The sequence below is a fragment of the Zonotrichia albicollis genome, chromosome 27 (genome assembly GCF_047830755.1).
Source record: "Zonotrichia albicollis isolate bZonAlb1 chromosome 27, bZonAlb1.hap1, whole genome shotgun sequence".
Lineage (NCBI taxonomy): Eukaryota > Metazoa > Chordata > Aves > Passeriformes > Passerellidae > Zonotrichia > Zonotrichia albicollis.
This window is the reverse complement of record NC_133845.1, coordinates 6,372,238-6,395,423: the sequence shown is the minus strand read 5'-3', so window position 1 is coordinate 6,395,423 and position 23,186 is coordinate 6,372,238. Positions and strand designations below refer to the sequence as shown.

General features: G+C 51.8%; 2 protein-coding genes across 5 annotated transcripts; both read right to left on the bottom strand.

Moving 5' to 3' along the window:
* Nucleotides 1-1,594: 1,594 nt before the first annotated feature.
* Nucleotides 1,595-21,195, bottom strand: DCPS (decapping enzyme, scavenger). The gene is made up of 6 exons (XM_074559439.1): nucleotides 20,481-21,195; nucleotides 18,685-18,853; nucleotides 9,610-9,755; nucleotides 6,984-7,097; nucleotides 2,854-2,964; nucleotides 1,595-2,041 (listed from the first exon to the last, which is right to left on the bottom strand). Exons 1-6 carry the CDS (start codon nucleotides 20,703-20,705, stop codon nucleotides 1,775-1,777), a joined length of 1,032 nt encoding a protein of 343 aa, XP_074415540.1. The 5' UTR covers nucleotides 20,706-21,195; the 3' UTR covers nucleotides 1,595-1,774.
* Nucleotides 20,799-23,127, bottom strand: TIRAP (TIR domain containing adaptor protein). 4 transcript variants are annotated; one of them, XM_074559444.1, is made up of 4 exons: nucleotides 23,054-23,127; nucleotides 22,530-22,597; nucleotides 22,278-22,332; nucleotides 20,799-22,006 (listed from the first exon to the last, which is right to left on the bottom strand). In XM_074559444.1, the coding sequence occupies exons 3-4, from the start codon at nucleotides 22,282-22,284 to the stop codon at nucleotides 21,300-21,302; spliced, it is 714 nt and encodes a 237-aa protein (XP_074415545.1). In that variant the 5' UTR covers nucleotides 22,285-22,332; nucleotides 22,530-22,597; nucleotides 23,054-23,127; the 3' UTR covers nucleotides 20,799-21,299. The 4 variants fall into 4 exon arrangements, with proteins under 4 accessions (XP_074415545.1, XP_074415544.1, XP_074415543.1 ...); XM_074559443.1 differs by lacking the exon at nucleotides 23,054-23,127 and having other exon boundaries at nucleotides 22,497-22,591; XM_074559442.1 differs by lacking the exons at nucleotides 22,278-22,332; nucleotides 22,530-22,597; nucleotides 23,054-23,127 and adding an exon at nucleotides 22,122-22,267 and having other exon boundaries at nucleotides 20,799-21,258; nucleotides 21,398-22,006.
* Nucleotides 23,128-23,186: the final 59 nt, after the last annotated feature.

Below are 23,186 nucleotides of genomic sequence, written 5' to 3'. Positions count from 1 at the left end.
CCCCTGACCCCTTCTTTTGGGACAGCAGAGGCTCCGTGCACCCCCTGCTCTCCAGTGCAACGATTCATCCAGCGGGAGCCAGGCAGATGGTCTGTGGAAGATGTGCTGCTTGGCTGTCTGTCACAGCCCTCTGAGAGTCTATTTTCAAGACTGAGGGTGTTTTTTCAATACCTGAGGACCAGGGAACCTTCCTTAGAAACAGCATGGGCCTGTGTGTTGTTTAACCATCTCCATTCCTGGGCTGGCCTGGGTGGAGATGTAAAACTGGGATGTTCCCTCACCAAGAGACCAAGCTCCCCTTGGCAGAGAAAATGCTTTGGTATGGGCAGAAATCATCCCTCCCTTAGCAATTTAAAACCTAGGGAAGGGAGAGCCATGGGACAGGCCTGGACACTGACCATGTCCACATCCTAAAGCTCTCCAGCTCCTCAAATCAACTGCTCCATTCAGGAGATAGAGCTGAAGCAAGAGGGAAAGGCTCCCACAGCAGATCACTGCAGCTTTCTTACTATGGGTTGCACTTCTAGACTCCAAGAATAATTTGGAAAATACCCCTAAGATCACCAACCCCAAGTGTTCACCCAGGAAATGGGAATTTCTGCAGAGAAATAAGGGAAGGTGGCTGCATCCAGCTGCTCTGCCTCTCCCTGCTGCTAAAAGGCATCAGGGAGCTGCCTGACCTCAATATTTATAAATGGGATGAGCTGAGCAGAGCCCCAGGGCAGCTCCAATGATGGCACTTTGCTCCAGCCAGCTCCAGGTTCTGCTCCAGCACAAAAAATAAATCCCAATCCCATCTGGGTTTTCCACCATCAGCAGAAAACCCCTCATAGAGCTCAGGGTGTGGAAAGGAGCACAGAACTGGGGTAGCAGCAAGATGATTCCTGCAATTACATCCCTGGTTACCAACCAGAAACCAGAGCCCTCCTTGGCACCAAGAACTCATGAAGTTTTCAGAGGTTGGTGCTCAGTGGAGAAGCTGCCAGGGAACCAATGGCTGGGTGGCCAAGGAAGCTCCCTACACACAGAGGAGTTGGATCTTCCACCACAGGGGATCCCTGAATCCAGCTCCTGGCACTCTCCCATCCTGCCACCACCTCAGCAGAAGGAAGAGCACTATTATTTATTTCTGGGGGGTTTTAACCCATAATCCTTGCAAACCCTTAGCAGCCTCTGTGAGAAGGGGCTGTCCCTGCAACGAGGCTGTTTCAGACACAGATGAGGAAGGAGCAGCAGAGGGGTGATGGCTCTCAGGCTGGGGAGCAGGCAGCACACAGCATTTGTCTCCACACAGCCAGACAGGAAGGGTGAGGACTCGGGTTAGTCACTGGAGTTCTTTGGAGCAAGGCACCCCTCCCTGCTTGAGGAAAGCACAATCTCATTCCCAGGGGTAAATCTAGAAAAGAAACACATGAAGCTTTCTGAGGACAGCAGGGGTTTTTTGGACCTGTCCATCTACCTATTACCCTGTTTGGGCTAACATCTGGGGACAAGTGGAAAAATGGATACACAAAGTCACTGCCACCCAAACCCCTCTGCTCCCAGCACCCCACAGGCACCCAGTCTGAGGCAAAATCCAGCACACTCAAAGGGGTTTATTCAATCACTGTTTTAATGGACTTGAACAGACAACACAGTTTCCATAGCAAAGGATCATCAGCCCCGCCTTGTACAAAAACAGAGTTTAAAAACATAAAAGGAACACAAGCTTACAAAAAAGCCCAAAAATGGGTATTTATTTTTTAAAAAATTATACAAAACCACCTCTGCCTCCTCACACTTTTCCTGCCTCCTGGAACTTCTTAAACAGGGGTTCATCAGCCCGCAGGGGGAAGGTCAGAGCCCGTTTCTGGTAGTACATGGAGTCCATGGCCAGGTTGTCAATGACATCAGCCAGGAGATGGGCTCTCTCCACGGAGCTGCCTGGTGCATCGTAGCCCAGGGCAGTGAAATGCACGTGCAGGTGGTAGTAGGAGGGCTGGTAGTGCAGGTAGATGCGCAGCTGGGAGCCGGGCACGCCGAAGCGCTTCACTATGGCCTCCTGCAGAGGGGAAACAGAGAGCTCAGCACTGGCAAAGCCTTGGAAAGGATGGGGGAGAGCATCCCTGGATGGCAGGAAAGGCGTAGAGAAAGGTAGAGGGGAGTTCAGTTCCCTCACAGCAAGGGAAAGGGGGAAGTTTGGAAGGACAGAACTCTTCCCCACCCTCCATTTCAGCCTCTGCAGGGACACAGCAAGGCCTCCAGCTGCCCCACTTTTATCTCCCCATGATGGGATGTGCTATCCACCCCTATCATTTTCTCTTTCACCCTTATCACTCCAACTCATTGGAAAAGTAACAGGGATCCGTTACCAGCCAGTGTAATTAAAGCTATGAACAGCAAGAGCAAACTCCGGCACGCCGGCTCCGCTCGCTGCAATCCCCTGACTAATCTCTTAATTAATCTCCCACCTTCCCCAGTGCAATTACTTTCCAAATTCTAACACAGTGAAAGAAAGAGAAGCTACTGCACATCCATCTCCCAAACACATCCTGTGGAAAAACACACCAGCCAGTGAGAACAGGCAAGGGATTGGGATGGGGTTGTTAATATGAAGAGCTCGCTGCTAACAGGAAGCATAGAGCATTCCTACAGCACCTGGATGTGGCATGATCTGGGGAAGGTGCTGATGGAGAGCAGGAGCCAGGCTGTCCAGGCAGAGAGGGCAACACAGCCCTGTGTTTCATGAGTCGTGATCTCCTGAGGAGCAGTCCCCAGGCAGATGCTGTGCCAGAAAAGCCAGGGTGTGCCTCTGCAGAGGCAGCCAAGCTCTCCCTGGCCAGGGCAGCAGCGTGGGACCAGGCTCACCCTCACCTTCCCTTCCTGCAGGACGTTCCTCAGCAGCGGGAGGTGCTCGGCCGTGAGGTCCCGCAGGGATTTGATGTCGCGGCGGTGCACGAGGGCGATCAGGTACAGATCATCCAGCTGCAGGGACAAGGGAGGCCATGGAGGGGACACACCAACAGCACATGGCAAAAATAAATCCCATCTGGCTCAGGCCCCAGCTTTGGGCCTGACACACCACTCACAGCTTCCCAGGCTGTTATATAGGGACCCTGGTGCCACACGGGGACATTTGTGCTGCACAGGGACACTTGTGACACACAGGGACATTTGTGCTGCACAGGGACACTTGGGCCACATAGGGATATTTGTGTTACACAGGGATATTTGTGCCACACAGGGATTCTAGTGTCATACAGAGATATTTGTGTTACACAGGGATTTTAGTGTCATCCAGAGATATTTGTATCACAGAGGGATATTTATGCCACACAGGGATTCCTGTGTCATACACAGATATTTGTGCTACACAGGGATATTTGTGTCATACAGAGATATTCGTATTACACAGGGATATTTGTGCCACACAGGGATATTTGTGTCATACACAGATATTTGTATTACACAGGGATATTTGTGCCACATAGGGATTCTTGTGTCATACACGGATATTTGTGTTATACAGGGATATTTGTGTTATAAAGGGATTCTTGTGTCATACCAGGATACTGGTCTTCAACAACCACACAGAGCTGAATGTCCCAGTATGGGATGAGCTCACCCACAATCCCACTACACCTTAAAGCATCATTTCTGGGTTTTGTCCAGAGATGACCAGAGGAGAACAGCCTCATCCCAACCCATACACAGTGGGATCACAAACACTTTCTCAGCTTTAGAGGCAGATGGAGTGACCAGCCCTCTCATGCTGTGAGCATTGCACTCAGTGCTGCCCTTCCCACCTTCACATCTTCCTGAACACCTCAAAAATGCTTTCTCTGTATGACTGGAGGCTGGAGACCAGGAGCAGGAACCCACCTAGACATGCAGGGTCACTGAGCCCCTGCCAGCACCCCCATGCACAGCCCACAGCCTTCTCAGTGACAGCTGATCTGCAGCACACTCAGATGAGCATTTACACTGAACCACTGTGGAGAGCCACGAGTCTGCTGGGGAGAAAACAACAGCAATGCTCTGGAGAGATGCACCTTGGGCTCTGGGCATTCCTCACACCTCAGGGTGAGCAAAAGAAGCTTCCCCCATGGTGCTCTGCAGCATTATGTTAATTTGTCCCAGTTCTGTCCTCCCCGTTGGCCTTGCCTTCCCTTTTACCCTTATATGTTCATGTCCTGGTGAGTTCTCCCTTCCCCATGACCCCATTGGTTTGTGTAACCCTGTCCATCTACCCTGGCATCACCTGAGCCCTCAGGCCATTGGATCCCTGAGCCTCTCCTCTGCCCCTCTTTCCCTGGATTTATACCCTGGACCTTCCTTTGTCTTTGACCCCTGGACTCCTTCAGCATGTTGGAACTCCATGCCTGGACCCTCCCATGCCTTCCCAGCCAAGCTGCTCTGTGTGTGTGTGTGTGTGTGTGTGTGTGTGTGTGAGTGTGAGTGTGAGTGTGCTGGTGCTCTCGCTGCTCCTGCCCTTGGCCTCAGGGAAGGTTTTGTCTCCACCACCACCATCACAGACTGCAACAAACCATTGGCTAAAACTGAAACTGAAACCTTCCCCAGTGATAAGCTCACTACTTCTCCACTGTGCAAACAGCTGGCCACTTTTGAATCACATCACTTCTATAAATAACAATTTTCAAGGCCTAATTGGTCACTGTGCAAACTCGGGGCAGCTAAAATATGTCCCTTGAGCAGCTCTCAGACAAGCCTCTGGCGTCCCCTGAAGCACTCAGCACATTCTATGTTTAACACAACACAAAGTTGTGGATCATTACACTTTAAAAAAAATTAAAATCCCAGTCTCCTCCACCAGTTAGTGGCTTTATAATATAATATAAACACTGGACAGTAAAGGGTTTGGATATTTGAGATCCAGCAGATCTCTTCAGGGCTGTGAGAAGCCCAATGCAGCTCTTTGGAAACAGATGCTGGTCTCAGAGGATGCTCTCAGAACCCTTCACAAAGCTCTTGAAGCACAGAGCTGTTCCTGCAGCCAGCCAGCACAGCCATGCTCAGGGCTCCATTTGATTCCCATGCACAGCTCCAGAAAAACACAGTGTATCAGCTTGTGCTCTTGGGCTCCAGGCTGGCTGATGAGAGGAAAAGCAAACAGCTCTTCTCCTTAGAACAACATCTGCATGTTGCTGTTTGAAACAAATAAGCCTGTTGCTAAAAAGGCCTGGAATGATGTCATGCCAGGCATCGCTTCAGGCAACGCCTCAGGGCTCCTGCAGATTTGAAAGCAACTCAAAAGTTGTGAAAGAAAAAAAAAAAAAACAGACAAAAAAAAAAAATCAAACCCAGTTCAAACCACTATCAAGGTTGGGCAGCAGCACCCAGAAGGTTGAGACCAGCAGATTTCCCAGTGCTAAAGGGGATTTTCCCCCCATTCCAGTAGTCTGAAATAACTGCAGGTGAATTCATAGATCTGTGGGCCAGGCACTAAAGGAGTGAGGCCACACTGCTGAAAGGACTTCTGAGGGAGAGTCCTGCTGGGAGCTGCATCTCACCATCTCCCCTCCCTGCTTCCATTCAGCAGCCTGTCCTGTCAGGTGGGATGTGGCAGAAGGAGCCTCGTTCCCTGGCAGCCCTGGGGCTGTCAGGATCAGCTCTGGCTCAGTGCCACCCACAGGCAAGGAGAAATTCCTTGGCTCAAAGGCAACCTGGATGCTGTCTGCCTGCCTGGGAAGGAGATCAGCAGTGCAAAGGGCCCAGATAGCTCCAGGGATGACTGGGGTGCAGACAGCAGCCCAGCAGCTGTGGAGAAGTCCAGAAGATCCTGTTCAGCACTCCAAGAGACAACTGGAACATGGGGACAGCTCCCCTAAGGACAAATCCTACCACTGAGGCACTCCCTGACCACACCAGCTGGGAGATGTGGATGCAGCAGTTCTTTAGAGAAATCCAAACACAAATTTTAGCCCATCTATGATTTTAGCCCAATCCTGATGTGAGTTGCAAAGTTTGGTTGCAGCACACAAGGATATCCACCAAGGCTTTGCATGTTTTTAAATATTGCTCCACTGGGAGGGCACTGAACAGGGCACATCCTACAAGCTGGACATGAATCCCCTGAGCTGCAAAACCTCATCAGGAAGAAGGGTGTGCCTCTGGTGACCAAGTGGAAATTCGAGCTTAGCTTTCCCATCAGCTCCTGACAGGGGATTTCTGGAGCAAGTGATGTGCAAGGAATTCACAGGGAACAGCCACTGCCCTGCAGGAACTCCCCAAGCTCTGCACCACAAACACAGGATGGAGCTGCCCATCAGCAGCCTTCTGTTCCCATTTTTTTAGTTTTAATTTCTATTTCTAAGTCTTAATCATACAGCAACTCTCCCCACATGCCCCCTGCAGAAGCATATGAGGATCAGAAATATGATGGGAACTTTTTTTGATGCCACCAGCTTCAAGGGAGGGGTGTGTGGATGGAGTTCCACCTCCCCAAATTTAAAGCACAAAAGGGAGCCAGAACCCAAGAAATAATTCTCAATTTAGGATTACAGCCTGGTCTTAGAAATCACTTTCACCAAGTGGGCACTCCCACAAGGGGTAAAGCAGCTGCTCATGAGCCAAGAACCATCTGTTTAACACTGTGGAGGAGAGTTAATTGCAGCAACCAAAGAACAACACAGCTGCCAGGTTTGCACCTCAAGTCAAGGTTTGCAAAAAAAAAAAAAACCCAAAAAACCAGAGAAGTTCAGCAGAAGAAATACACAGGGTTTTGGTTTGAACACATCCTGACAACATTTGGGCTGATATGGACAAGTGAAGGCAAACCTAATAAATACATCTCAGCAGGAGAGAACAGCCTGGGTGTGCAGGATCCCAAATCAGCTTGGGCTGAAAGGCCCTGGCAACGTCATCACTGACAACAGAGTGCACAGAAACCACCTCAGGCTCTCCCAGGGTGCTCTCAGGAGCCTGAAAGGGGACATTTCCTCTGCATTACCTTCAGACAGGCAGCATTAGAGGAGCAAACCAACCTGGTTTTGATTCCACTTTAGATCTGGAACCAGAACAAAGCCATTGGAAGGATCTGGGTTTTCATGGACGACTCGATCAGCCTCAGCTTTCTTCTCCAGGATATTATACACCCACTGCAAGAGAAATGTGTGATTTAGAAGTCAGCAGAGAATTAAAAAAACAAAACCTCAGGTGCATTTAGCCCTAGCTCATGGATTACTGCACATTCTCTGCAACTAGAATTTATAAAAAAACCTGCCAATTTTATTTTAAATGACCAAATAATTTGTAATTAATTAGCCATAAAACACTTCATCAACCAATAAACTCCAGAATATTATGAGCACTTCAGTAAAAAGCAGTGGAACCCAGCTCCTGTGGGGCTCAGCACACACCTCTTGCAGCACCATGGGGCTGTTTACATCTTTTTCACCCCTCAAGCTGCAGCAAAATCTTTACAATCAGGTCTGGGAAGGGAACTTGGCTGATTCTGTTCCTTATTCAAAGAGGAAGGAGCAGAGCTGGATGTGGCTCTGGCAGCTCTCTGCAGGGATACCAAAGGCCTGTGTGTTTTTTGGGCAATGCATGTCTCTTGGCTCCCTGGCTGATTAGAAAACAGCTCACCACTCTTCTTCTTCCATACTTAAGGTTCCAGCCTCCAGCCTGCCTGTAATCCCTGCTCTGGTTATCCCCCCGTGCTCCTCCTGCAAGGCAAAGCACCATTCAGAGAAGAGTTATGGAAATGGAAGATACCAGGGATAAGGGACAGAGTAAGACCAGAGAAAAGCATCTTTGCTCTCCCTGGCTCCCAGCCTCAGCTCCAGCATCCTCCTTTCCACTTCCAAAATGCATGTTATGCTCTAGCTTAAGCCTAGCTTAAGTACTGGACTGGCAAGAGAGTTCTCAGCCAGGTCCCTGGAAGGTGGTAACAAAAGGCAGCAGGAAATTGTTAAAGCTTGGAAGCTGGAAATGGTTGGAAACATCATTTTCCTCACCAAATATAGGTCTGAAATATTCTGGCTGCCCCAGGTGGGTAGGGAAGGTGCAGCCAGTTTCATAAGTACACCAAATGAGCTGGGCTGGATTTCCCCTCTGACACTTTATGGGAAATCCATCAAGAGTTTCATTAATCTAATAAACACTTAGGATTGCTGCAAGCTGACCTGAATATATCTGGAGGGAAAAAAACTACTTGTCCCTTGATCTGGGATTTTTGGCTTAAATTGCTATCTTTTCTCCTTAGCATCATCTTAGAGATTAGATTCTTCAAGTGATTCTCAAAACCACGGCACAAGCTCACTGTGTTCCATAACCCTGGGAGGGAGGTTCAGAGGGAAGCTCAGCAAAAAATTGACATTTGCCTTTTGTTGGGATTTTTAAGCCTGCTCTGATCACAAGTGCCAAGCTATCAGTGCCCTAAATAAGGTCACTGATCAGATGAGCTGAATTTTAAACCCAAGGCTGCCTCGTGATGGGCAGGTCCTTGGCTGGCTGCTCCTGCTGCTCCCAGCAGAAGCACAGCACATGTCCAGGGCCTGGCACCACAATCAAACCATTATCCTGAAAGCATCCACACTTTGTATCTTCCAGCAGGAAACACAGACGCCTCTGTAGTCCCCTGGTATTTGTCATCCCTCACATTTCCTCTTGCACTTGGCAAAACCAGTTGGAGAAAGACAAGGAACAGCATTATTAAATCTCAGAGGTCAAGGACTGACCATGATTTCTCAGCAGATGCTCCTGATGGTCACCAGGAACATGTTTCCATGGACTGAAAGCAGCTCACAAGCATTTGGGGCAAAAAGCAGAGTGAGAGCTCAAGCAATTCCTGAAGGCATCAGGAAACATAAGAAATTTGGGATCAAAAGCACAGAGAAAATATTCCATGAAGGCTGTGGCCTGGTAGAAACTCACACTTGCCTTTCTCCAGCTAATAAATGCTGCAGTTTAAGGCAGCAGGAAAGATGGGGGAAGGCAGGGGGGAGCATCCAAGGCCCCTGGTTAGTTCTGGGGAGTTATTTTTAATGGAGAGCCTCAGTGGCCCCAGGATTTGGTTTATTCCTCCTTCTGCAAAGGCTGGCATGAATTGATCCCTACAGACTTGTACTCCTTTGGTCTCTAAAGGAGAAAGACAGAGAGATGAACAGTTTAAAAGGATAAAGCCAAGGCAAAAGCTGGGGCTGCCTGAGGCAAGCAGCACACTAAAAGTAACAGTTTCATCACATGGAACATGACTGAGGGGCTGAATGGCAGGAGGAGTGAGTTGTGATGCACAAATCCAAGCACATTCTGTGCCTTTCCATTTCCACAAAAACCCAGAGACTCCCAAGAAGCCCAGTGACAGCACCAATGCCCAGGAAGCCAACCTTGGAAAGGAGAAACAAACCTCAGAGTTCCTTCAGAAACCCTGGGAAAGGCAACCTGAGGTCCAGCTCTAAGGCAAACATTTTTCTGCAAAGATGGAAAAGGATGTCCCAGCCAACCAAATAAGAGAGAACAGCACCACAGAGCTGACAACACAACCAACAGGATGGGGCAGAACACTCCCAGCTCTCCAGCCCAGGCTTCAGAGAAACCTGACAGCAGTGTTTTGACAGAGGAGACCAAAGCCATGTGCGTCTGCAGGAGAGGGCATGGTACCCATACCTGGATGCTGAAGCTCTGGGCCTGGATGAAGGGCAGGGTGATGTTCTTGTAATCCTGCCAGGTCTCACGGATGAGGTGCACTTCCTGCCGGAGATATTTCTGGATGTGTTTCTCCGTGGCAGGGTACACCACTGTGGCTTTGATCTCTAGGAACAAACACAGTCACTGAGTTACCAACCACGCTGCTTCCTTCAGGCCCCAACAAATCTGCTTTCCCTTCCAAAAAATGCCACACTGAGACATTTTGAAGAGAGGGTGAGGGAGAATGGACATGGAAAGCAAACAAGTGCTTTAACCTCCTGCACTGCTGCTGCTTTTCTGGAGGGAGAAAGAGCCAAGGGCACAGCCAGGGCCTGTCTTTGCAGTTCAGGTGGAGGAGTTTGCTGTCTGAGTTTTTCCACACTGGCTCTTTCACGCCTATCAGCAGCACTGGGGCAGAGGTGGGAGCTCCCAGGGCAGTGTTAATGTGCAGTCAACAACCAGGACAGAAACACCACCCTGGGGACACAGACACATCTTCTTCATACTTCAATTCAAAGCTCACAGGATGCACCCAGCAACTTCATCCAGCCACAAACCCAGATGAATTCCAAGGAGTAGCTTCTTCCCAGAGCTCAGTCAGAGTGCTTGGCCTCAAGCCCCAAGTACAGGAGGCAAAGAAGTCAAGGGCACAGGGACAGATCCAGAGCAAGCAATGTGAGCTGATAGGTCAACACAGCTCAGCATGAGCCAAGGGAAGAGGGTTGAGTGACCCTCTGCCCACAAAAATAATTTCAGTATTTACCTTGGCAAAAAGAAAACATTTTGTGTTTGCCTCAAGATTAGAACTTTGCTGGGTAATTTTTGTGGCATTGAACAGGATGCAAGTGCTCACCTTGTCAACCTGGCAGCTGTGATGCCAGCAGCAGCACATCCTACCCACAGGGCCAAAACACACAGAACACATCCGTCTTTGGCCAAGATTGCATGTGTGATACAGAGTGTGCCACAGCTCCAAGGTGCTCCAAGGGCACAGCAGTGTCCCTGCCTTCCCAGCTGACAAAGCTGCCATGAACTTCAGTGCATGAAGGAGAAAAGCCCCATGAGCCTGAGCAAACCCCAGGCACACCAGACTGAGGCACTGTGAACACTGCAGTCTGTGCCCAGGGTCTGACACAGAAAACCAGGGGCTGCACACACAGCAGGGCACCAAAGCTGTGCTTCATGCTTAAAGTAAGTATACAGGCTAGCTAGACACTGAATATAAGCACCTATTTGTTCCCAGAGCCAGGATTTAGGATGGTTTGAGTCTTTTTTAGTTTTCTGCTTTCTGTTTTTTTAAGGTCAGCGCTGCACAATCTGAGAGACTCTGCCTTTTCATTCCATGCCAAACCCAGCTTAATGAAATCCACAGGAAAATGCTGGTAACATGAAATATGAAAATGCAAACCACAAGGGCATTCTGGTCTGATTCCCACCATACACATGTTCAAACAAGGTTGTTTTCCAGGACTCAATTAGCACTTCTAGCAGGGTGATGTAATACCAAAGAAAAAAAAAAGACAAGGCTGTAGCTCTCCTCACTTAAAAAGATCAGCAAAGCACTGGGGAGAAAACAAAAAAGGCAAAAGATAAAATACCACATCCAGCCTCAGGCTGAAACTTTCACAATTTGATTTTATACACCAAAAATAGAGCAAGAACTGCAGCAAAAGCCCCTCGGTGCTGGGTGGTGATAACCACAGTGCGTGGGGGTGCAGGAGACCCATAATGGCTTCCCTGGCACCTCCCCAGCCAGGGGGTGGCTGCTCATGGTGAGGAGAGAGCTCAGGGTGCTTTCAATGAGACATCACAGGACTCCTTAATGTGCAGCTGCAGCTGAGCAGATGTTTGGAAGAGAAGGCAGGGGAAAAGCTGTGGTTCACTTCTGATTATCTCCCTTCTAAAGGTCTCATCAACCCCAAACTGCCCCAGCGATGCTAATTAGCATCAATCACTGCAGCCAGAGAGGCTGTTTGATACCTGCTCAGAGCCTGACAGTCCTTAGGAGCTGCACACAGGATGCCAAGGCACAGCTGAGCCCGGGCTGGGCTGCAGGAAACATCCACAGCAAGACCAGGCTCGCCCCAAAACCCTTCCAGCGCTGGCACACGGCCACGCTCCGGTTTCCAAGCCTGCTCCTGGCAGGCTCACATGCACCGGAGCAGCACGTACACCGTGGGGCACCCAGAGCCTGCCCCAGCCTGGCAATGGGGGTAGGGAACTGCTGCACATGTGATGTGGGTTCCTGAGCTGGCTGAAGCACCAGGGATTGTCTCTGCTCACATCTGACTCACATCAGGCAGCCCGGTCCTGAACGCCCGCCCGGGGCCACCACAGAGCAGCTGTGGTTTATTCTGGAAGACAGCACTGACCATCAACTAACTGGGGGTTATAAAAAGTCAGGAGGTTTAATTGAAGGAACCTGGATGAGCAGGAGGCAGAGAAAAACTGTCCAGGCTGGTAACTCTATGACAGGCACTTGAGGGGAATCACCACAGTGCTGGGAAACTGCCCAGGAGAAAAGGAGGCTCAGATTGATCAGGCACACACTTCTCCCCTCTCCTGCTAAAAACAAGAGAGGAAAACACAACCCAAGACAAAGGGAAAATCAGAAAACCATTTGGGGAACTGAAGGGAAAAAGGGCTGGAGGCAGCTGCTGTCAGGAGGAGAGGATGAAGTACAAGCAGAGAGAGCTCATGCAGGTAGGAAAGGGCACACTGAGCTCACTAACGATGCCTCATCCCCTTCTGTGCCACACTGCCCCCTTCTGTGCCACACTGCCCCCAGGCTCTGCCACTGTCCCCTTCTGTGCCACACTGCCCCCAGGCTCTGCCACTGCCCCCTTCTGTGCCACACTGCCCCCTTCAGTGCCACACTGCCCCCTTCAGTGCCACACTGCCCCCTTCAGTGCCACACTGCCCCCTTCTGTGCCACACTGCCCCCAGGCTCTGCCTCATCCCCTTCTGTGCCACACTGCCCCCAGGCTCTGCCTCATCCCCTTCTGTGCCACACTGCCCCCAGGCTCTGCCAAAATCCCACTCCAGCTCAGCACATCAGTGAGGAGAGGCCTCACACTCTCTTCTCCCACCGCACTGCAGCATCAGCACCTACTGCCAGCCTGTTTTAGACAGAGGTAACCCTGCCAGACAGCCAGGAGAAGCACACAGGGCAGGCACAACCCATTTCTCCTTTGGGGCAGGGGTGCTTTTTCCTCTCTTTGCTAGCAGGAAGCAGAGCTTTCATTTATAAGCTCCCTAATCAACCTCACCATCAGATGCAGGAAGGTGCCAAGGCCAGGGAACAACAGGCAAGTCAACATTTGAGCTCTTGCAGGTTGTTTTTTTTTTTTTCCCTCTTTTTTGCTGCACCCAGCTCTGAGTTGTCTTCCCTCCTGATGAGAGGACAGCACCTTGGATGGAGCCCTAACTAAACAGATCATGCCATAAGTAAATATCTAACACACACCCAGCCCCTCTATTTGGTTTCATGGTCACAAGTGCAAGAGGAGTCACACAGGAGCAGTGGATTCCAACCCAGCCCCAGCCAGGTAAGCCCATGGCTTTGTCCCAGACAGCTGCAGCACTCTTAACTGAATGAATTAAAGCTGCAAAGGATAAAGCTTGCAAGAGCTCAGTTTGCAAGGCCAGCACATGCCAGGGCAAGCCAAACATGCTGCCAGGGACTCAGCTAAGGCTGCCAGGAGGACTTGGGGTGCTCAGGGGGTTTTAGCTGCAAAGGGGAAAGGTGCAGTTTACCACCCCTGCAAAACACAGAGCAAAGCACAATGACACCCCCCTCCCCACCACCATCCTCCAAACCATGCTCCCACAGCTTCAGGCTCAAGCTTTTTATTTTAAGTGTAAATGCAAGAAGTTTCCTTGGCTGGGCAAACCCCAGAGACAGCCAAAGCATGGAGACACAGGGAGAAGAGCCAGCCTTCCCACTGCAGCTCCTGCAAGTTTCTCCAGCTCCTCACTGCCCGAAACCAGACTCTTTTTGGGATGTGAATTACTTCCTGCATGACTGAAAACTTTCCTTCCACACTCTCCCATTTTTCCCACAATTTCTCCACCGTTGGAGCAATGGTGCCACAGTTTCTCCCCTTGTGCTTGTTTTAAGATGTTTCTATCTTAAGATAAAAAGATAAGAAGCAGCCAGGGAGCAAAGACTCCTCAGAGGACTGATAAGAGCCCTTAAACCAGCACAGCTTTGGAGAAACAGTCCCACAGCAGCCAGGCACCACGAGGCTGCTTTTTGCCACAAAGATCAAGGTCTCCGTGGCAAATGGGTGTGAGGAATTAGATGTTAGCAGGCAATATGAATATTGAACTATCTGGCTTTTACAATCCAACCTTTGGCAGTGGAAAATGTTTCCCTTCCTGTGAAATCAGCCCTTGCTCTCCCTGCAGGGGAAAGCCAAGGCTGGGGTTCCTCTCACATCTAGGCTTAAGCTGCCTTTTAAATCACAGCAACATCCAGAAAGTGGCCTTTATTTGAAGGCATCTTATTTTAGATGCACATGCCTGCCTTTGGTAGCAGCACAGTCACATCAGCTCTGATACACTACTCCCCACAAATTCACTAAGTCCCCTCTCCTCACTCCACTGGTTTGGGTTGCCCTTCACACAAACTCTGACCATTACTGGCTTGTCTACAAATGTGATTTTCCATTTTAGCCTTGACACATGCAGTAAAATCAATGACATGAGCAAGACTCATCTGGTGCTGCCTCCACACCAGTGTGCTCCCAGACCTAAAAATCTCATCAGAGTGAAATTCATCTTCCCTGAGTGAAATGTCCCTTCTGAGGTCAGAGGGGAGTCATTTGCTCAAGCAACATGCTTTGGCCTCCCTCTCCCTGTGTCACCATCCAAACAAGTCATCATTGCTTGGGGTCTGTGCTGGTTTGGCTGCACAGAGCAAGCAGCACCCAACTCTCTTCACAGAATCACCAGGTTGGAAGAGACCTTCAAAATCATCGAGTCCAGCCCAGCCCCAACCCCTCAACTGAACCCTGGCACCCAGTGCCACATCCAGGCTTTGTTAAACACACCCAGGGATGGGGACTGCACCACCTCCCTGGGCAGAACATTCCAGAACTTTATCACCCTTTCTGTAAAAAAACTTTTTCCTGCTATCCAACCTGTATTTCCCTTGGTGCAGCTTGAGGCTCTGTGCTCTGGTTGTGTCAGTGCTGCTGGAGAAAGAGCCCAGCCCCAGGTGAGGGGAAGGAAAGGGAAGGAAAGGAGGTCTATCTCTCTTGTAGGGAGTGATGAGGGAGGGCACCCCTGAGTCTCCTTTTCTTGAGGCTGGACAACCCCAGCTCCCTCAGTGGTTCCTCACAGGGTTTGTGCTCCCAGCCCCGTGCTCCAGCCCCTCCATGTCCTTCCCAAACTGAGGGCCCAGAACTGGACACTCAAGGTGAGGCCTCACCAGTGCCAAGTACAGAGGAAGAATGATCTCCCTGCTCCTGCTGGCCAACATGGAGGTGGGGAAAGAGTGAAGGAAGTCTGCAGCTGAATGAAGAGCCCCAGGTTCCTGGGAGCACAGAGGCAGCTCCTCATGGCATCAGCACGAGTCACTCAGTCACCACTTCCTCTGCCTTGAGCTCTGTCTTACCTCAGAGGCTGAGTGTGGCAGGGCTCAGCTGTGAAATCCCCCAGGTAAATTCCTTCATCACACAACACAGGACTGTTCCAAGAAACTGCTTAATGCCAAAGTCTAGCCTTTTCTACAAAATACTTTACTGCTATCTTCTAACCAAGTGTAAACTTGCAAAGACCAGGAGATAAAACCCTGTAACTCTTAACCCTGCAACTAAGGAGCCAACAGACCCCGAGCAAGGGCTCCCTGGGTCTCCACATTATCACTGGACATCCCAGGTCAGTCAAACCCTGACTGCAGCCTTACAGGCAACTCCTCCTGTTTATGTTTTTAAGCCACATTCCTCATGTCAACTGTACACCACATGTCCTTGGGCTGACTCAGCTCCAAAGGGTAAACTCCCTCTCCTCCTGACACACAGGGCTGCTTGCTTGGTGCCAGCCCAGCTGCTCACCAGCAGCTCATGCAATGTGCCCACCAACAGCTATTTGCTGCTAATTGCTTCAAAAGAAGCCTCCTTGCTCTGCACTCCTCAGGGTCCACAGCCCCCTCCTGATCTCCTGCTTGGGGCTGCTCAGCATCCACAACAACCTGAGGGGTGCCAAGGACAGGGGTGGGAAGCAAAGCTGCACCACTGGGTAATATTACAAATATTGCAAGAAATTACCTTGTAGAGACAGATTTACAAGTCATTAAAAAGATAAAAGCTCAGCAGAAGAAAGCCAGAGGCTTCCTCCCCATTCAAGCATGCAGGAGGGGTTTTGCACCTGGCATAAGCCTTGAACAAAATAAGGAATTGTGTTATCAGAGCACTGTGGGGTTACACAGCACTGCAATTGTTATCAGAGCAATGCAATTCTGTTATCAGAGCACTGTGGGGTTACACAGAACTGCAATTCTGTTATCAGAGCACTGTGGGCTTACACAGCACTGCAATTGTTATCAGAGCACTGTGGGGTTACACAGCACTGCAATTGTTATCAGAGCACTGTGGGGTTACACAGCAGTGCAATTCTGTTATCAGAGCAATGCAATTCTGTTATCAGAGCACTGTGGGGTTACACAGCACTGCAATTGTTATCAGAGCACTGCAGTTCTGTTATCAGAGCAATGAGGAATCACACAGCAGTGCAGTTCTGTTATCAGAGCAATGCAATTCTGTTATCACAGCACTGTGGGGTTACACAGCACTGCAATTCTGTTATCAGAGCACTGAGGAATCACACAGCACTGCAATTCTGTTATCAGAGCAATGCAATTCTGTTATCACAGCACTGTGGGGTTACACAGCACTGCAGCCAAGTGCTGGGAGGAAGGCAAAGGCAGCAGGGCTGAGCTGGAGGCAGCCCAGGGGATTTCAGTCTTGCAATGCCACCTCGTGGGAGTCACTGCAACTCCTGTTGGGCTGGAACACAGCAGGCACCCAAGCAAGAGCTTTCCCAGCTAACAAAGAAGAGATTTAACTCCTCTTCCAACAACTCCCGTGGTGTTATGGTGTTTTCCTCAGACTGAAACTCACTGCAACAACAAAATCTTTAATTTTGAGTCCTTCACAGAAGAAAAGGAGTTTTGCACAATTCAAGCTGACAGATGCAGACACTGCTTCCTCCTACACCGTGGGAACAGAGCTAAAACAAGAGCATTTTTGGAAAGGCACACCAAACATCCTGAAAATTTAAAACTTGGCCCTGCAACAACATCTTACTTAAGGGACTCAAATTAATTTTGACTATTAAATCTGTTTGGGCATTATTGAAAGCATTGACATGGAATTTATTACTGCACTTCTGGAATTTAAATCTATACCAGCATTCAGATGAAATTAATTGTGGAAGGTGATTCAGCTCTGCTCAGGTGAGACCCCACCTGCAGGGCTGCCCCCTGCTCTGGGGTCCTCAGCACAGGAAGAACATGGAGCCACTGGAGCAAGTCCAGAGGAGGCCATGGAGATGCTCTGGTTGGAACAGCTCTGCTCTGGAGCCAGGCTGGGCGAGCTGAGGGAGTTCAGCTTGGAGAGGAGAAGCTCCAGGGAGAGCTCAGAGCCCCTGGCAGGGCCTGAAGGGGCTCCAGGAGAGCTGGAGAGGGACTGGGGACAAGGGATGGAGGGACAGGACACAGGGAATGGCTCCCACTGCCAGAGGGCAGGGCTGGATGGGATATTGGGAATTGGGAATTGCTCCCTGTGAGGGTGGGCAGGCCCTGGCACAGGGTGCCCACCCTGGATCCCTGGCAGTGCCCAAGGCCAGGCTGGACAGGGCTGGGAGCACCCTGGGACAGTGGGAGGTGTCCCTGCCATGGCAGGGGATTGGAACAAGACAAGCTTTAAGGTCCCTTCCAACCCAAACCAGTCTGGAATTCTGTGATTAAACTGAAGTGCCCAAAGACCAGCCCAGTTTTTCAGTGGCAGCTGGAAATCATCATCACTTCAGGACAGAGCCCCCTCCACAGGGTGAGAGCCTTCACTGCAGCTCCCCCAGCTGCCCATCAGTCCTTGGTTATCAACAGAGTTTTATAACACACAGATGTGTGAAATCTTAAGGGGGATGGGGCTCATCTGCCCCAGCACTCAAGGTTACCAGCCCTTAAATCCTGCCCCAAATACAAACTGCCTGTTCTTACCAGGTGACAAAAAAGCTCATGAGATGCCACCGTGGGATGAGAAGCAGCTGCATGTGCCCTGCAGACTGTTTCAAGAGAAACATTCTGGAAGGAGACAACCCTTCCTCACCCAAGTGAGAGCACTGGGAGCACTGACAATCACTCACTGAGCCTTTCTGCACCTTCCTGTACAGGGTGACCAAGCAATGGCCATTCAGTGCCTCATCAGCTGAGCCCCCTGTCCATGGCACAGCAAAAAGGGGATGAAACAGGGCAGCACTCAAAGCCTCATGATGAGACACTGCCTTCAGCATGGCAACAACCCACTGACCTCCCCTGTTGCTTGGATTTTTTAAGATTTTCCAAGCCTTCTGATGTTGACATTCTTGTAATGAACTTTCTCACACACTTTCTGTAAATAACTCATTGTTTTGCATTCTTTTAAGGAGGAGAAGTTTGATGGACTGTTGGTTTGTCCAGTGTCATTGGAGAGGTGGCACTGTCACTTCAAAAACTATAAATTTGTGGCACTTGGTGCCATGATCTAGTTGAGGTGTTAGAACATGGGTTGGACTCGATGATCTTAAAGGTCTCTTCCAACCTAGAATTTCTGTGATTTCTGTGAAATGCTGGAGTCAGAAAATAAGCTTCCCTTTTTTCTTCACTTTGACAGCAGCAGTGTGTGCTTGTGTTCTTTCCTGTCCTATAGTGACACTCCCCACCTGGGCCAGGTGTGCTGCTGTCACCAAACCACAGCCAGGCCCAGCAGTGGCACCTGCCCTCCCCATTGCATCCTCCCCTCTGGAATGGGCAGGAACCACATCCTGGCATCCCTCCCTGAGGGCACTCACCACTCAGCTCTGGGGGAGGGCTCAGGTAGAAGGTGCAGTAAATGTCATTGTGCACCTGCAGCTCTGCGTGCATGGGCTTCTTCAGCAGGTCTGGGATCTTCTCCTCCTGGAAAGGAGTCTTTTCCAGGATGACTACAGCATCCGTGCCCTCTCCAGAGAGGCCAATCCTCTGGAATACAAATGGATAAAGTCATCAGCAACACAGATCCAGCACTGTGGACAGTCTGAGGTCAGGGATCATGGCAGACACCTCACAGCCCCCAGTCCTCGTGCCCAAACCCCCTGCAGGACAGACACCCATCCAAAAACAAACAGCACATTTGCCTGGAGGCACAGCAGGAATTTGCTCCCCACCAGGGAACACAAGTGGTTTTTGGGGGAGCTGGGGATGTGGGCAATGACTCAGCCCATCTGCACCTCCCCGGATGCTCCCGGGTTTCCTGTTGACCCACAGCACCAATTTCATCTCTGACACTTCCCAGGAAGAGGGCAAAGGCAGGGTGGGGATTTGCTCATAGCCAGGGAGCAAGCTCTGGGGCAGGGGGCACTCCCTGCTGCCCTGCTCCAAGGAACCACAGCCCTGGATCCCGAGGCCTCAGCGGGCTGGTTTGGGGAGGTGCTGGGTGTGGAACATCCCCCAGCCTCACTCCTGTCCATACAAAACCCAGGTGAGGCTTCATCACATCACCTGGGGCTCCCAACCCTGTCAGCTTGAGAAGGAAGATGTGTGCCGGTGCCTTTACAGTTTGAAGGGTCTTAATGTCTTTGAAACGGGTCATAATGTCTCTATTGACTTTGGGCAGTTTGGCTCCCGAATCGGGTCTGCACAAGCCTGAACTTCTGAACTTTGGGGGAAAATTACAGGTTTAAGGGGGGATATGGGGTAGGTGGTTTGGGAAGGCCGTACCTCCCTAGGAGTCAGCCAATTGGGAATGGAAGAGGGAAACATGTGGCCAGGAGTTAGGATAAAAGGGAGGCTGCGCTCTCCAAAACCTCGAGAGAGAAAACCCTGCTGTCAATGTGGACTAGTGCATTCTCTCCCTCCATTGGAATAAAGCTGAAGGACTCCTCCATCTCCTTCTAAGCATAAGCCTCTGGCGTTTGTGGATTTTCCTGACACGCTGACAGGGCAGAGCAGGTCTGTGCCCAGCTGTTACTGCAGGAACCCACTGAGACCAAAGCAGCAGCCTGGAACCTCCCTGTCCTCATCTCCTGCTTGGCTGCACATTTCAGGAGACAGGGGCCGAGACAGCTGCACGGTTCCCTCGCCATGCACGGAACCACGGTTATCAACGTGCACAACCCCAAGAATTATTCAGCATTTCCCAGTAATGGCTGTACTATTTACAGTCCCAGAACCAGCACGCTGTTTGCAACTCAGTGCCGTTTTACCTACCAAGCACGAACAACGTGCTGGAACCCAAAGGTACCAAATCATAGCAACAAGAAAGAGGACTGCAGTAAGGTCTGCAGCCGCCTCCGCGGCCGTGAGTTCCGCCTGGTTCGGGCCGGGACCGGGCCGGGCCGGGCTGGAAAAGCGGGCCGGGCTCGGGCCGGACCGGGCTGGAAAAGCGGGCTGGGACCGGGCCGGGCCGGGCTGGAAAAGCGGGCCGGGCTCGGGCCGGGCCAGGCTGGAAAAGCAGGCCGGGCTCGGGCCGGGATGCCGGGGAGTGCCCGGGGGCTCGCGGCACGCGCTGCCGGGGGCGGGGCCAGCCCGAGCGCGCCGCCGGGGGCGGGGCCGTGCCCTCAGCAGGGAAGATGGCGGCGGGCGCCACCGCCCCCCCACGGCCCGGTACCTCGGCGTGCAGGAACACGATCTTGTCCCGCGCCGACTCCCGCAGGATGCGCCGCACCCGCAGGTCCGACAGCGTGAATGCGGCGGCGGCGCCGCCTTGAGTGGCGGTCCCGCCATTTTTCTCCTCCTCCTCCTCCCGCTTCCTCTTCGGCTGCGGGCCCTCCGCCATGGCTCGCGGCCGCCCCCGCACTGCGCAGGCGCGGCGCCTCGGGGCGCGCTGGGACATGGCGCCCCCTGGCGGCCCGGAGGTCGCGCACCCCCGCGGCTCCTCCTCCCACAGCGCCCGAACCGGGGATTGAGACAAAAATACCCAACACCATCAAAATGTAAAACTTCTGCATTTTCGTAGACGCAACGATTCCGTGCAGCGTCACTGCCTGCCTCATATCTTGTCCTGCCCACATATCTTGTCAGCTTAGTAGGCGTCCCGGAGTCCTCAGGACAGAGAATGCCAGTGCAGTAAAGAGCTCTCATGACCCTGAGAAGCACCAACACCAGAGCTTAGTGTTTGTGTGATGGATGTCCCGCTCCCCACCGAGGAGATTTTGGCCACCAGGACGTGGTGGGCTCCAGTCTGCTGTCCCTCATGGATGCGGAGAACTCTCCATCTTTGGTCCCAGGTCCAGTCTGAGCAGCTCAGGTTTGACCTCAAGGTCCAACGGGATGTGCCAACGCCCAGATCCAACGGTGACAGTTCCATGATGCCCATGGGAATGCATCTGCCTGCTTCCAGCACTACTCCATGCTTTTTGTGGAGCTCTGGCACAGTTCCTGGAGGTCTGCAGGGACAGCAGATGAGCTCCATTAACAAACAAGTACTCTAAAAATCAACTTTACATAAATGTATGGAATCTGGTCCATTCCCACGGTCCTCACCGCAATGAGCTGACGTTTCACCAGCATCCAGAGGATACTCACAGCGCATGACAGTGTCTCTGATCTGCCTGAAGCTCTTCTCCTTCAGGGCCATGTAGATGTAGTAGATGCTCCGCAGCTCCCTGGGATAGTCCTTGCGATCCACGTCCTTCAGCACTGGGATGGTGCGTCCGTTGGCCATGGGAGCCTCAGCCAAGGCCTGGTGCATCTGGTACCTGCACCAGGGGTCCTGCAGGAAGCTGGGGGTGATGAGCATGACCCAGCAGTGGCTGTTCTGCACAGCGTCACAGAGCTCTGTCACCACCGCGCCGCCCGGCGCCGCGTCGCGCAGCTGCAGGAAGCAGCGGAAGCTCTCGGGCTGCCCCTCCAGGTAGGACACCAGCTCTGACACCAGCTCCACGTCCCCCTCGCTGTGGCAGATGCACACGTCGTAGCTCTTGTCCCACCGGGGGCTGTGCGAGGCGCTGATGTCCACTGCTGACACGGGAGACAGCGAGATGGAGCTGGTGGCCAGGCTCGTGCCAGGAGAGGAGCTGGAGCTCTTGGCAGAGGATGAGGAGGAGGAGGAAGGCGAGGATGAAGCAGAGTGGGTGGACTTGAGGCTTTCCACTGAGCTGGACTTGGGTTTGTGCAGGAGCCTCCTAAACCAACCTGCAGAGAGGTCACAGTCAGTTCTGGGGGCTCAGCAGCCCCTGGACTTCCCAAAGCACAGCATCATTCAATCTGCAGGATGCCCCCAGATGGAAAGGGGTGGGTAGGATCTCACCTTGACCCCAAAACCATCCTGGTCCCTGAAACTGAGCTGCCACCACCACCTGAATGCTGTGGCATCGTGAGGAGCAGCCCATGGGCACCCTGGTGTTCTGCTGGGGAAGGAATGCTGTGAGGGAGGGGACAGAGGCAGGTTTGTTCCCACACTCACCAGCCATAGTGGGCAGCACACTGCTCAGCCACTGACTGCCAGCAGGACACCCCTCCTGAGAGCAGAAAAGAGGAATAAAAAACTGAGAGCAAGAACTGCTTCATGGCAGGTCTCAGCCCGGTTTGTTCCAGGGATCTGCAGCTCTAGGGTGCTCTTACAACCCCAAAATCACCCCCAGCACATCTGCCTCCCCAAAATGTGCTGGGAAGGAACATTTACCTGTTACTGGCTCTCTCCACTGGAGATACACACCTGCAGCAAGCAAGGCCAAGAGAGAATGGGGAGGAGAAACCCTCATTCCCATCAGTGGGGAAAGGATCCTGTGGAGAGGAGAAAGGGAAATCAGCTGGGATCACCAGGGATCACCGGGTGCTGGCAAACCAAAGGCAGTGTGGGTGATGCCCAGAGCTGTGCATCCTTGGTGCTGCCTGCCCTGGCACTCCTGTCTGTTCCCTGCCAGCTCACAGCATCCTCAGCACGGTTTAGGGAGCCCAGACACTCCCTACAGACACCCAGGAAGGACAATGTGGCAAACAGCTGCTGTTTTCCACTGCTGGCATCATCCCTGCCGAAATGAAACACCCCACGTCATGCTGAAGCCTTTCCCCTACTCCAAAAACAGCACAGGGCTGCAGGAAATGCCCACAAAACCCCAGCACACCCACGGAAACCACAGTGCCCAAGAGTCACCACTCAGGGACAACCAACAGAACAGCTCAAGTGTGAGGAACAATGAGCACGGACAGTGAGCAGGGGGGAAGTTGGAGGGATCTTACCTGGAATGCAGGAGCCCGGCACCGGAGCAGGGAAGGGGATGCATCAGCCCCTGGGTTTGGCAGAGAAAGATCTGCTGGGATTACCTGGGTGGGAAAGAACAGGTAGGATGCTCACTCTGCAGTCTGATGGGGT